Source organism: Lampetra planeri, chromosome 20 (assembly GCF_965212315.1).
Source record: "Lampetra planeri chromosome 20, kcLamPlan1.2.h2, whole genome shotgun sequence".
Taxonomy (NCBI): domain Eukaryota; kingdom Metazoa; phylum Chordata; class Hyperoartia; order Petromyzontiformes; family Petromyzontidae; genus Lampetra; species Lampetra planeri.
Genome location: NC_136126.1, coordinates 7420388 through 7435698, shown reverse-complemented (window position 1 = coordinate 7435698; position 15311 = coordinate 7420388). Strand labels below are relative to the sequence as shown.

Below are 15311 nucleotides of genomic sequence, written 5' to 3'. Positions count from 1 at the left end.
CACTGGGATACCGAGGATTGCAATGCCCTCTCGAAAACTGCGTTGGCAGATGGTGGGACTTTATAGTCCGTAGTGCCTCGTAAAGGTGACTGGCACGGCTCAGGTGGCTGCCCTACAAGTGGTTGTGTTACTGCACAAGGCATTCGGGAGGTGGGCCTTGTGCTTCAGCAAACCACCGAAGCCGCGATCAAGAGACCCCAGTGGCTTGCTGGTCTGTGTCGACAACGAACTTCTCGGCCCCTGAGATGTCTTAAAAGGAACTGCTGTGTAACCAGCCGTTCAACTTGGGGGGGGGGGGGGGTCACTGCTTCCACTATAGATCCAATAAACCAACCCATAAGGGCATCAGTATAGACTCCCATATAGGCAGTTTGCTTCGCTGCATCATGAATGTGCTTGAACTCGTGTGTTGGATGGCCTCATAGCATTTTCGAGACCATTGCCGTATCCACCACTGGAACAGCCAAAATCAAGGACTAGCTGAGAGGCCCAGAGCTGAGAGGCTGACCAACACTTGGGCGTCGATATACACGAGCAGTTGCGTGTTTAAATTCCAGACTGGAATACTTCGATTCGAAAGTGAGATGGTGAATCTAAGTCCATCATGTAACCATGCATTCCAGGAATGTATGCTGAACTTCTTTCGCATCGTACGTAGCCAACTGCTATTTTTGTGTCCTGCTATGAAATGGGCAAACAGAAACTAGGAGCAGATGTGCACCCGGTCATGGTTGTTGGGAAACATTCAGCTGTTTTGAAAGCCATTCTGGCAAGCACATTATTAAAGTGCAGGTGGGCATGGTTTCAATTTAAACACTGCCATTGCTCGGTTTATGTTTCTGCTGCAATTGCACAAAAGGCGATATGGCTTTCGGCAAGAATCAGGCTTTACAATCACTTACAGACATCAAAACAATTAGCTCGGAAAGCGCAAAGTTACCCAGCACATCAAACACTGCTGATCATCCGAGTATTGCATCTTTAACGTGTGCACAAAGTCACTCGTGAATCTCGGCTGGCTTGATGCCTTCACACACAATAAACTTGATCTCTATTCGTTGTTCTACTGCTGGGCTAATGGCCGTATTGTCTCTCACGGTGCATGCACTCGAGGTACCTCTGCCACCTGGTGACCATTCTTAAAAGATCCCCCCTCCCCCCCTACACGGCCGCCGCAACATTTTGTCATCGCCATCCATTGTCCACCTACAAAGTCCGGGAATGACTTAAACCACCGTTGTATTATAACAGTCAATTCACTTTTTATTAACCACGCAATCCTTGTAATTTGCATGCTAATCAAAAAGGTAACTTTTTAAAGTTAATTTCCTACTTAGCTCACTGTGGCTCAGTTAAATTTTGATTTAAAACTTGATTTTCTATCTACGTGACTTTACCGAAAGAACCAAGAATATGTGGCTCAGTTCCCTCCTCATTAGGGTTATTCAGACTGGTAATGATGGCATTTGTACATTTGTAGGCTTGCGTTTCATTGGCAAGATTGCTGAAAATGGGCTGTAATAGTCTGCAGCCTGTAAACTTGTAAAGTACATTTCACCATTTTGGGTACTCTGTGCAAGGCTATGATTTTGGTTTGGTGATCATGGAAATCGTGGATTTTGATGAAGTTCGTGAAATATTGGAAATCCCTGTTGAAACAAACTCGACTGGGCGCTTCATTTATTTCCTTCTAAAAACGTCATACGACATGCTCTTAAAATACAAAATTGGTATCGTCAGCGCATAATGTACAAGAGGCGCTCGAGTTTGTTTCCAATACAAACCAGGCACCCCTTTTTTATTCCACCTGAATTTAAAAAAAAACTTGGAAAAAACTTGAATTAGCTCCTTGTTTCAGTAAAAAAAAAATTTCAATAAAATATTTTACATGGAGCACCGTCTCACTTTATTCCATGACCATTACGTTATTGTCTTTTCCGAACCTTGGCAGTGAATAAAAAATGTAAACGCCAAAATCAGCCTTAGCACAGTGTAATAGAACATGTGAGCAATCAATTAATTTACTGAAGTTAACGTGTTCATTTATGTCATTGCTATTTTGTAAAATCCTGGCAGAGTAAGAAACCCAACAACATTTGCCTGAGATATCGTTTTATACAAACCTCTGAGTCATAAATCACATTGCAATAGGCTTGTGGTGTCGTGCTCTACATCATTTCCATGATGACCCGGTAGGACCCCTCAAACACTGCCCACGATATGATGGAGCCCAGGCAATGCGCGGTCACGCCACGGTACAGCCGACTGGTCCCCTGCCTCCACACCACGTCGCGAGCAGTCGCCAGGAATCCCAGATGAGGCTTCTCGATGCGGGCCTGCATTTGCACCTTGACGGTGTTGAGCGGGTAGAAGGCGAGGCCCGTGAGCAGGGACGAGAAGCCGCCCATGAACGCACCCTCCAGGAAAGTGCTGCGGCCTCGAACGGAGGCGGGCACGAGCAGCGTGACGCTGTCCTGTTTGTGTGGAAAACCGCACAAAGCCACAGTTTGTTAGCGTCGGCTCTGTTGGTGGTTTCGGTGGGTGGTCGCCATGCCCAATGAAAGGTAAAGGTGCGGACATGCAATTGCTTGCTCGCATCCAGTGCTTGTGGAAGGGCGTCCACTAGCAGCGACTCTAGTGGACACGTGGCCTACTCTTCCACAGTAGCCAGATGTTGTACAAGAGGTGGCAGCACCTACAGTTGACACGACCCAACTGGCGTACACAATTAAAGTGCCGGGTGGTCAGGCGAGGGGATTTAAGAAACCTGCCCCATTGACTTCTGTATTAGACATCCAGTGTGCTAGCAATTACAGCATGACAGGATCCTACAATAGATGACAATAACGCAAAATAAAAGCACAGGTAAAGTAAGTACATGTCACCAGAATATGTAGCTAAAAAGGTAAATCAAATGGGCTGCACCAGTGACAATGGCAGGAAATATCCTTGAAGGTTTGGTCAAATATAAGAAAGTGCGTTTAAGTTGTTGTACAAGTAGGGATGGGATAGATTGGAACTTCATAAGAATTGCTAGTCAAATACTAGATATTTGGTAGAGTTGATTAAATGCTAGCACATTATTATAATCACCATAAACTACAATAATGTATATTCTTGGTTCTTTCGGTAAAGTCACGTAGAAGGGAAATAATAAAATACTATTAATGATATTAATTAATTAATTTTATTCATAATATTTTATTATTTCCCTTCTACGTGACTTTAAATAATAGTCATATTATTTTATTAATATTATTTTATTATTTCCCTTCTACGTGACTTTACCGAAAGAACCAAGGATATGAATCCCTGCAGTCACGAAAGCTTTAAATCAAGATACAATAATGTAGTTAAAAAAAGAGGGTCTAAATGATGGATAACCTCGACTAGTTAGTGGGCCACCATGAGCGGCCCTCCTTCGCTGAGCTTGATTTCATGCTTGTGCACTAATAATGACCCCACGTATCACCCTTGACAATGATACCCAAGCCACCACGAGGGGTTCGTTCCACTGACCACTTGCAGCCCGCAGGTTGCCCACCACTATCTTCTTGGTTCTTTCGGTAAAGTCACGTAGAAGGGAAATAATAAAATAATAAAAATAAAACATAATAAAATAATTATCTTTCCGACAGACCTGTTCTTCACCTGAGGACGGCTGCTTGCGTTGTGGCCGAAACGTCGTGAGAAGTATTTTATTATGTTTTATTATTATTTAATTATTTCCCTTCTACGTGACTTTACCGAAAGCACCAAGAAGATGAATCCCTGCAGTCACGAAAGCCTTAAATCGAAATTTGCCCACCACTAGTTTAAACACAGCAGAGCTGCGTATCAAGTTGCCACACAATGTATGGACAACGCATTGGGGGTCACGAAGCTCCCACTGAGTGGGCACTCACACACACACCCACCTTGATATACAGGTAGAGGACGAAGCTGGGCCCGTTTCGGAGCAGTACGGGAGTGAGTCCGACGTACAGCTCGCGCAAGCCCAGCGTGCCGAGGTGCGATAGGGCGGAGAAGGAGTGCCGGAAGGCGTGCTGCCCTCGGGTCTGCGGATTGACCAGCAGAGTCTGCACCCTCTCGAGGGGTGTGAGCACGGCTTCCAGCGATCCGGAGAGCAGGGCGGCCAGGGAGCAGGCCAACCGGCTCCTGTCGGTCAGCATGGGCCCCATGTGGGCCAGCTTGCCCAGGACGAACTCGTAGTTGCCGTACATTATCGAGCGGCAGAGCACACGCTATTTGGTGGGGGACACACGGAAGACACGCGGGCCCAATTGGTGCATTGGAGCATTGCATGGTATTCTACGCCTTTTTGTAAATACAGAATGCAATGTTACTTAGTTTATGACGGTTAAGGTTGTGATGGCTATAATGAAAATTCATCTAAAAGTGTACATGCTATTGGATGTCCAACCTGGTGGAAATTGATATGCAGCTGTAGCTATCGGAAACAACAAGATGAGGTTATTGAGATGAGGGTACATTTGTCTTAAGGTCGACATTATTATTTTAAAAATAATGCTGATTTTGGTTTTCCGACATTTGGAAATATCAAAGGATGGACTGAAAGGTAAGTGATTATAATTAAGACTGAACACTTTTGATTATAATGTACAACCATAATGCATGGCTTCTGAAAACTATAGTGTTTGTTCACGATACTTTTGATTACATCAATTTATGACCAATCAATGACTTATGTGTAAGGAAGACAAGCCAAAAACATATATCTCATAGATACATACCGAGGCTGTTTCCCAGTTTATCTGGCATAGGTTTGTAAACAAGACTCAAGATGTATAAAAACGTATGGCATCGATACCACAGGGATTATTACTGCAGTGTGTTTTAAAACCCTTTAAATATTCTACTCTCATCAACGGTGGTTACATTTTATGCCGGACACCTCTGAGAACAGCCCGAGAAACACAGCTGCTGAGTTGTTTTTGTTTTAAGAGAGCAACTTCCTTCAACTGATCATGATATCTTCTCTCAAGTGATGATGCTGCTGCTGCTGGTGTTGGCAGTGGTACCACCACATCCACCTCTTTTCGATTTAAAGCTTTCGTGACTGCAGGGATTCATCTTCTTGGTTCTTTCGGTAAAGTCACGTAGAAGGGAAGTAATAAAATAATAAAATAAAACATAAACGTCGTGAGAATTATTTTATTACGTTAAATTTTATTATTTTATTATTTCCATTCTACGTGACTTTACCGAAAGAACCAAGAAGATCCACCTCTTTCTTACCTGCAAACTGGGAGCCAAGAGTCCACGCAGCAGCAATGACTTCAATCCTTCGCGTAGCAGCTGCGCGAACACTGGCCGTGCCGAGAGACTCAGGGCCATCTGTTGCCGAGTGCTCGCCTTGAAGATGGGGAAGGTCAGGGCCGTGCTGACGAGAACGCTGGCCGAGCCGGCCAGAGCGCCGCTCTGATAGGAGCGGAGTGGTAGGCTGGCCCACAACTTTGTCTTGGCGTTTGCCGGTGTTACGGAGTCCTCCATCACCTACAGAGCACGTTGAGATTTTTGATGCACGGGCATTATATGACTTTGAACCCCCCCCACCCACCTCCTACGCATTCCACAAGTAGTGACTAATCCCATATCTGCATTTCCCATAAATATGCTAAATTCATCTTGATATGCAAATTGCTTTGTCAAGGCGCCCCTTCCCCCCTCCAACCCAGCTTAAATATACGCTGCCAAGCTTGGTGGTGCCCATTCAGACGCTGTCTTTCCGACAGACCTGTTCTTCACCTGAGGACGGCTGCTTGCGTTGTGGCCGAAACGTCGTGAGAATTATTTTATTAGTTTTTATTTTTATTATTTTATTATTTCCCTTCCACGTGACTTTACCGAAAGAACCAAGAGCACGTTGAGATTGTTTTTTTTAGAAACACGTGTTTTGGTGGTACCTTCGCTGCTGTGTCACCACCACGGCAATGGGTAGCAGGAAGCAAGGCCGTAGCCATGGAGTCAACATTGGGGTCAACGGCGGCGTGGTGTATTCCGCAATTATGCCCGACTGTGAGGGCGGGCACAAGCCGCCGTGAGTAGGTTAAACGTTGAGTTTTATAAGGGCACCACGGGGTGACCAGCCCCTCCCCCACCCAACCCCACCCTCCCCACCCTCCCCACCCAGCCCCTCAATGCACGACGGACGGACACATTAATCCCCTGTGGGCTGGTGTAACCAGGAGGTTCCTACCAGTATGATGTATGTATGTATGTTGAACTTACATTTCTGTCAACCCCTTATCAGTGCCCGACCTTATTACAGACCAATTCAAACTTTATTGGTCACCCCGTGCCCTTCTAAATCTCAACGTTCATCCTATAAAGTCCCACCACAAGGAGAGAAACACAAACAAATAGACAAAAACTGTTGTTTGTGCCCGTATTAAAACGGCTGTGCGCCGTATGGACCTGAAAACTCAATTTCTCTGTACGAGAATACGGGGTAAACCGTGTGAGTTCACAGCTGTGAACTTCTTTCACACCGTACGTAGCCAATCGTGCTAATCGGATGTGCGGGGAGATGGTCAACACGCTAAAACGATGTGTACTGTGTTCATTCGTACTGCCTCCAACACACACACACAGGGCAGACACAAACACACCCAGTGTGAATTAACAGACACGTGGACATTGCATGGGCCACAGATGCGCGCACACACACTGATACATAAATTATGCATAAAGTACAATTAACCAACCCCCACCACTACCTCACAGTTGTCAATCAATAACATTTGTGGGCCCTTTTAAAGAGAAAAAATACACTGGTCAACACACTTTTTCTGGCATAAGCTATTCCAATGGTTTTAAGGTAATTTTGGGGTGCTGATTCCAAATCTGGCATCAGTTTTTGTCTATCACATCAGGTTTTTGAGATATTAAATATTGCATTTTCAATAAAAACTGCAGAAGAAAAATATAAAATAAATGTGGATATCTATATAAAATTATATGATAAACACACTATCCTAAAAATACAGCACCATATTTTAACACTAAAGCAGTCAATGACTCGCAACAACTTGCAATTATAAGTGACATACTTAATTTCGGGTAAAATCAATGAAAATGGGGTATGCCGGTAGCATAAAAATGATGTGATAGAGCAAATCTGGGATCAGATCAGATTTGGAATCAGCACCCTGAAATTAGTCTAAAACAGCTGCAAAAGTCCAGGCCAGAATTTTTTTTTGTTGTTGACCAGTGATATCTGATAAATATGAAATGGACGTTTCAGGAAATGGCCCGTATCTCATAGCACATCGCTTTGCCCAATACATTGCTACAGTGTAAATGACACCGCCGAATGGGAGTATCGATTTGTATTGTGTTGACTGTAAACGAGATCATCGCATTTGCACTGGATAGACAAACATACGTATCACATGTTCACGCATGTGCATGCACACACATGTGCCGATACATGCGTGTACACACGTGTAGTTACATGTACTTTACTGGATACATATACACAATATTTCCGCCGGTGCCGTGCAAGTGTGGATACACACACACGTGTGTACATATGAACATGCATTACGGAATAGAGATGTATATGTCCTATGCGCGTATGTCTGCATGTACTCGTGTACATTCATACAGTTACATAACACATTTGCTGGATACACACACACACAACTTTTCCTAAACAACTGATGCACGGGACACCCATATTAGATGTATTGCTGAATTTCGTTCGCACCGTACGTATCCAACCATGCTATAATTATACATTATAGTGCTCGCACGCAAGAGAGAAAAATGACATATACACTACGTGCTCATTGTGCGTGCTGTGTTAACATCGCTACCATTAATGTAGCTCTGTCACACAAATAGCCACGCATTCCATACACACGGCTTGCACGGCACCGGCGATTACAGTATATAGTGCATAACACACACACATCGCTACAGTTCGTACACACACACACACGCGCGTACGTGAAAGTGAGACGAGATTTGTAACGACTTACAATACGTCGGTGTAAAAAATACGAACGTTAGTTGTCCTCTGCCTTTGTCTTTGTGTGGATGAACGTCCCGGTGGTGGTGGTGGTGGTGTAGGCAGGCAGCCGCTGCCAAGTGGTGGCAATGGCTATGGTCAGTGGGTGATGGTGGTGATGGTTAGTGGGTGATGGTGGTGATGGTCAGTGGGTGATGGTGGTGATGGTTAGTGGGTGATGGTGGTGATGGTCAGTGGGTGATGGTGGTGATGGTTAGTGAGTGATGGTGGTGATGGTCAGTGAGTGATGGTGGTGATGGTCAGTGGGTGATGGTGGTGAGGGTCAGTGGGTGATGGTGGTGATGGTCAGTGAGTGATGGTGGTGAGGGTCAGTGGGTGATGGTGGTGATGGTCAGTGGGTGATGGTGGTGATGGTTAGTGGGTGATGGTGGTGATGGTCAGTGGGTGATGGTGGTGATGGTTAGTGGGTGATGGTGGTGATGGTCAGTGGGTGATGGTGGTGATGGTGGTGAGTGATGGTGGTGATGGTGGTGAGTGATGGTGGTGATGGTGGTGAGTGATGGTGGTGATGAGTGATGGTCGTGATGGTCAGTGAGTGATGGTGGTGATGGTCAGTGGGTGATGGTGGTGAGGGTCAGTGCGTGATGGTGGTGATGGTCAGTGAGTGATGGTGGTGAGGGTCAGTGGGTGATGGTGGTGATGGTCAGTGGGTGATGGTGCTGATGGTCAGTGGGTGATGGTGGTGATGGTCAGTGGGTGATGGTGATGATGGTCAGTGGGTGATGGTGGTGAGGGTCAGTGGGTGATGATGGTGATGGTCAGTGGGTGATGGTGGTGATGGTAAGTGGGTGATGGTGGTGATGGTCTCAGTGGGTGATGGTGGTGATGGTCAGTGGGTGATGATGGTGATGGTCAGTGGGTGATGGTGGTGATGGTCAGTGGGTGATGGTGCTGATGGTCAGTGGGTGATGGTGGTGATGGTCAGTGGGTGATGGTGATGATGGTCAGTGGGTGATGGTGGTGAGGGTCAGTGGGTGATGATGGTGATGGTCAGTGGGTGATGGTGGTGATGGTAAGTGGGTGATGGTGGTGATGGTCTCAGTGGGTGATGGTGGTGATGGTCAGTGGGTGATGGTGGTGATGGTCAGTGGGTGATGGTGGTGATGGTCAGTGAGTGATGGTGGTGATGGTCAGTGGGTGATGGAGGTGATGGTCAGTGAGTGATGGTGATGATGGTCAGTGGTTAATGGTGGTGATGGTCAGTGGGTGATGGTGGTGATGGTCAGTGGGTGATGGTGGTGATGGTCAGTGGGTGATGGTGGTGATGGTCAGTGAGTGATGGTGGTGATGGTCAGTGGGTGATGGTGATGATGGTCAGTGGTTGATGGTGGTGATGGTCAGTGAGTGATGGTGGTGATGGTCAGTGGGTGATGGTGGTGATGGTCAGTGAGTGATGGTGGTGATGGTCAGTGAGTGATGCTGGTGATGGTCAGTGGGTGATGGTGGTGATGGTCAGTGAGTGATGGTGGTGGGGGTCAGTGAGTGATGGTGGTGATGGTCAGTGGGTGATGGTGGTGAGGGTCAGTGGGTGATGGTGGTGATGGTCAGTGGGTGATGGTAGTGATGGTCAGTGGGTGATGGTGGTGATGGTCAGTGGGTGATGGTGGTGATGGTCAGTGAGTGATGGTGGTGATGGTCAGTGGGTGATGGTGATGATGGTCAGTGGTTGATGGTGGTGATGGTCAGTGAGTGATGGTGGTGATGGTCAGTGGGTGATGGTGGTGATGGTCAGTGAGTGATGGTGGTGATGGTCAGTGAGTGATGGTGGTGATGGTCAGTGGGTGATGGTGGTGATGGTCAGTGAGTGATGGTGGTGGGGGTCAGTGAGTGATGGTGGTGGGGGTCAGTGAGTGATGGTGGTGATGGTCAGTGAGTGATGGTGATGATGGTCAGTGGGTGATGGTGGTGAGGGTCAGTGGGTGATGATGGTGATGGTCAGTGGGTGATGGTGGTGATGGTAAGTGGGTGATGGTGGTGATGGTCTCAGTGGGTGATGGTGGTGATGGTCAGTGGGTGATGGTGGTGATGGTCAGTGGGTGATGGTGGTGATGGTCAGTGAGTGATGGTGGTGATGGTCAGTGGGTGATGGAGGTGATGGTCAGTGAGTGATGGTGATGATGGTCAATGGTTGATGGTGGTGATGGTCAGTGGGTGATGGTGGTGATGGTCAGTAGGTGATGGTGGTGATGGTCAGTGGGTGATGGTGGTGATGGTCAGTGAGTGATGGTGGTGATGGTCAGTGGGTGATGGTGATGATGGTCAGTGGTTGATGGTGGTGATGGTCAGTGAGTGATGGTGGTGATGGTCAGTGGGTGATGGTGGTGATGGTCAGTGAGTGATGGTGGTGATGGTCAGTGAGTGATGGTGGTGATGGTCAGTGGGTGATGGTGGTGATGGTCAGTGAGTGATGGTGGTGGGGGTCAGTGAGTGATGGTGGTGATGGTCAGTGGGTGATGGTGGTGAGGGTCAGTGGGTGATGGTGGTGATGGTCAGTGGGTGATGGTAGTGATGGTCAGTGGGTGATGGTGGTGATGGTTAGTGGGTGATGGTGGTGATGGTCAGTGAGTGATGGTGGTGATGGTCAGTGGGTGATGGTGATGATGGTCAGTGAGTGATGGTGGTGATGGTCAGTGAGTGATGGTGGTGATGGTCAGTGAGTGATGGTGGTGGGGGTCAGTGAGTGATGGTGGTGGGGGTCAGTGAGTGATGGTGGTGATGGTCAGTGAGTGATGGTGGTGGTGGTCAGTGGGTGATGGTGGTGATGGTCAGTGGGTGATGGTGGTGATGGTCAGTGAGTGATGGTGGTGGTGGTCAGTGGGTGATGGTGGTGATGGTCAGTGGGTGATGGTGGTGATGGTCAGTGGGTGACGGTGGTGATGGTCAGTGGGTGATGGTAGTGGGGGTCAGTGAGTGATGGTGGTGAGGGTCAGTGGGTGATGGTGGTGATGGTCAGTGAGTGATGGTGGTGATGGTCAGTGGGTGATGGTAGTGATGGTCAGTGGGTGATGGTGGTGATGGTCAGTGGGTGATGGTGGTGATGGTCAGTGGGTGATGGTGGTGATGGTCAGTGGGTGATGGTGGTGAGGGTCAGTGAGTGATGGTGGATGCACGTGGTGTGTGTGGACTGTGAGTGATGAGTGATGGTGGATGTACGTGGTGTGTGTGGACTGTGAGTGATGAGTGATGGTGGATGCACGTGGTGTGTGTAGACTGTGAGTGATGAGTGATGGTGGATGCACGTGGTGTGTGTGGACTGTGAGTGATGAGTGATGGTGGATGCACGTGGTGTGTGTAGACTGTGAGTGATGAGTGATGGTGGATGCACGTGGTGTGTGTGGACTGTGAGTGATGAGTGATGGTGGATGCACGTGGTGTGTGTGGGTTGACTGTGAGTGAGAGATGAGTGACTATCACTGGACAACGTCACGGAGTGACAGGGCACTCGGGAGAGACACACAGGGAGTGGCTTAATCTCCACACACAGAGATGATGATGCTCCTGCAACACTCACCACTGATGGCTGTTGTTATTTCACTGCCCTTCGTTGGGAAGTCAAGGAGCTGTACAGTCAGCGTGTGGGTGGGAGGAAATGAACGATAAACCAATCAGATGCAATTAGCTCTGTCGGGGTAGCTCTGGTACGGAAGGTCGTGCTGCTCCCCTCTTTAAAAACTAAACTTTTAAAAATTCCAAGTAAGGGCTGCTGAGCTATATGTGATAGTGAATTTAGCTGTGACGGTCACACCTGATGACGGAGACTTGTGTTGCCTCCGAAACGTCGTGATTTATTATTTTATTTATATTATTTTAATTTTTATTTTTTTACCTACGTGACTTTACCGAAAAAACCTAAGAGTATGAATCATTGCAGTCACGAAAGCTTCAAATCTAGAATTATATATGATAGTCCAATGAAGTGGCTTATCATGTTGACATTTGTAGCATCCAAATACTCCAAACGCATGTTTCTAAATGTGGAGGGAAAACCTGAGGGCCCCGAAGAAAATCTACGCGACCACGGAGAGAGAGAGACACGTCAACTCCAAATCTACAGCAGCAGCAGCAGGCGTTAGGGTCTGGATCGAACCCACGACCTCCTGTATACCAGGCGAGGTAATTAACATCTCCTAGCCACCGTGATGATGATGATGAGAGAGAGAGACACGCAAACTACAAATATATAGCAGCAGGCGTCAGGGTCAGGATCGAACCCACGACCTCCTGTATACCAGGCGAGGTAATTAACATCTCACCCTCATCCAGGACCAGCGCTGTGCATGGGCAGCGCCCATTTTTTGGTTTGCAAATAGGATCAATTCAAATGTAATATTGTTTCCATTTTAGAATATGTATTTATCAGTTCACGAGCCCCAGACCAGATCTCGTTTTCCGAAACCCGCTCAGGGCCGACACCAGTGTGATGTATAAATAGACATCGCCACTAGGGAGACAAAGGCGGCTAGCCGTGGTGTTGACCACCCACCCCCTCGTGTGCCATGCTGACCTTCATAGGTGCTACTCGCTAACAGCGCTTGTCCCAACAGTCTGTTAAATGCTACACAAGGGTGTCCGTGGTTCCAATCTCATTATCCGGCCAAAAAAGAGTGAATGCTGCGATAACCATGTGAAATGGCTAGAGTAGTCAAACAATTCACTCTTATTAGCTCTGTAAATACATCGGTACGATTAGAGTTGTAAGTGGTATCTAGTTCTGCCCTGGTCCATGGACGACTGTATGTGACTTGTCACTGAAGTAGTGAATGAATACGTAATTAAATGCTGCCTAGTAGTGCGTATTGCTGGGAATAGTATGAAATGAGTGTTGCTTATATACTGTGTATACAGTAAGATCTAGTTCTAGATACACCTCTAAAAGCCTCCACACGTCTCCCACCAGTGTGAATGCTCATTCAATGTTTGAACACTCCTGCTGATACACGACGTGTCCAACGTAGCCTGTTCGGTTTTCTTACAACATTCGATGATGCCGAAGCTGAGATCTTTAGAAAATCAGTGGGGTTATCTATAAATGGGTCCCCCTGGCATGATGGTGTTGTGTACTCATATCTGTCAACCCCTTGTCAGAGCCCTACCTTATTACAGACCAATTCAGACCTCATTGGTCACCTCGTGACCCTTATAAATCTCAACGTTCATCCTACAAAGTCCCATCACAAGGGAGAAACACAAACAAATAGACACAATTATATATTTTTTGCCCGTATTGAAACGGCTGTACTCTGTATAGACCTGAAAACTCAATTTCCCTGTACAAAAATACGGGTAGACCGTATGGGTTGACAGGTATGTGAACTGCACTGTGTATCTTGATTTGAAGATTTCGTAACTGCAGGAATCCATACTCTTTGGTTCTTTCGGTAAATTCACGTAGGTAGAAAAATAATAGATCACGACGTTTCGATCGCAACACAAGCAAACAATCGTCATCAGGTGGGAGGGACAACCACAGCAATGAAAAAACTGCTGAATTAGGCGAGAGATCTGCCGTGGCACGAGGTTATATAGGCCTCCGCAGTATGGGGCGGGAGAAGTAGAGGGGGGGGGGAGAGAAGGGGGGGGGGATAGATGGGGGGGGAAGCAGGGCAGCACAGAGAGAGAAAAATACACACAGAGAGTCGGAAATAATAGCTGACATGGGCAGGTAGGATGGAGACATCACAGTCAATTAAGACTTTACCTGGTTCAGACTTTACTGTGTATGTTATACTGTACATGTATATGGCCGATGGGACTCACAGTCACCCCCTCAATGTTGTAACATTTCAAGATTAGTTTATTTACCTTTTTTACCAACAGGCGAAATTGTTGTATACGTGTCACCACGGCCAATGCAAGTAATACCATCATCACCACTACAACCACCACCATACAAATGACCACCACCATCAATCACCACCCAAATTGACCGAAGAACGCCATATGCTACTTTGCACAGCTTAATTCGCAAGTCAGCAATATTTCCGTCACGGTGGTTCATCTTTAAAATTTATATTTTACTGCGGGGTAACCTTTCCAGGTCACTCGATTATCACATTTGAGAGGCATTCGTGGATGGAAACAAATCTAGAGGTCCCTTTTCTGAGAGGTGAAAATCACACGTAAACGATATGCATAACTTTCGATTTAAAGCTTTCGTGACTGCAGGGATTCATCTTTTTGGTTCTTTCGGTAAAGTCACGTAGAAGGGAAATAATAAAATATTAAAAAATAAAACATAATAAAATACAATTCTCACGACGTTTCGGCCACAACGCAAGCAGCCGTCCTCAGGTGAAGAACAGGGCTATTTCCCTTCTACGTGACTTTACCGAAAGAACCAAGAAGATATGCATAACATTAATAAATCTCCAGAACTGAATAACACAGCTCTTTGAATGGAATAACGCCGGCTTGAAATAGATGAAGCACTACTTTCAATTAAATATTTTAGAACACCCTGGTCTTAAATGAAACAATGCTCACTTTAAATTGAATAACTAAATGAAAACACAATTTTCCCCCAGGTTATTCACTGGCAGTATTAGCTTTCGTCAATAACACTTGTGGCCTTAAAAATGAACCTTATTCAGAGCACATAAATAGAAAGGTCAGAGATATAAGGGTTTATAGGAGTTGGAGACTACACTGAACACGGCGGTACCAGATGAAAATTAAATGCAATACATTTTATGATTTTAAAAATAAATTAATATAGCCAATTTAAAAGCTGGTCATCAGAAAACCTTTATAAAATTTAAACAACATAATGCCCTATATATATATTTTTTTTTTAAGTGCAGCCTTAATAACTTTGTATCTGGCTTCTCTGTGTGCCATGAAGAAGATTCATTACCAGAAACTTCACCCATTACGGTATATATGTTTTCTTTTAAGGCAGTGTTATAGACGAATGTGGAGTTATTTATTGTTCGTTGTGCTTATGCACCACTGCCAATGCTGCATGCTTGTGCAAACACTGACATAGTGGACTTGCGAGTACATTTAACGGTATTGGCGTATGGCTTTTTATATTTTACTTTACATCACTTTTAGTTCCCTTGTCATATGTGGGTTGTTAGGTTTATGAAGCGACTACTTTACCCCCTTCTTCCTCCTACTTTCCCCTCCTCTCTCTCTTTCCCTCCTCCTTTTTGTAGTTTTTTGGTGTATTGTTATTCGCAGCGTTCTGCACGGTGATACATACACATTGAAATAATTTATCTGTATCTGCTGTTGTTTTATTGTGGTAAATGGA

General features: G+C 46.1%; 1 protein-coding gene across 2 annotated transcripts; it reads right to left on the bottom strand.

Annotated features, from left to right (window-relative positions):
• Positions 1 to 1250: 1250 nt before the first annotated feature.
• LOC144724375 (mitochondrial nicotinamide adenine dinucleotide transporter SLC25A51-like) lies at positions 1251 to 11600 on the bottom strand. Of its 2 annotated transcripts, none has more exons than XM_078603454.1 (4): positions 11568 to 11600; positions 5260 to 5517; positions 3918 to 4244; positions 1251 to 2474 (listed from the first exon to the last, which is right to left on the bottom strand). In XM_078603454.1, the coding sequence occupies exons 2-4, from the start codon at positions 5512 to 5514 to the stop codon at positions 2169 to 2171; spliced, it is 888 nt and encodes a 295-aa protein (XP_078459580.1). In that variant the 5' UTR covers positions 5515 to 5517; positions 11568 to 11600; the 3' UTR covers positions 1251 to 2168. The 2 variants fall into 2 exon arrangements, with proteins under 2 accessions (XP_078459580.1, XP_078459579.1); XM_078603453.1 differs by lacking the exon at positions 11568 to 11600 and adding an exon at positions 8007 to 9622.
• Between the last annotated feature and the right edge of the window lie 3711 nt (positions 11601 to 15311).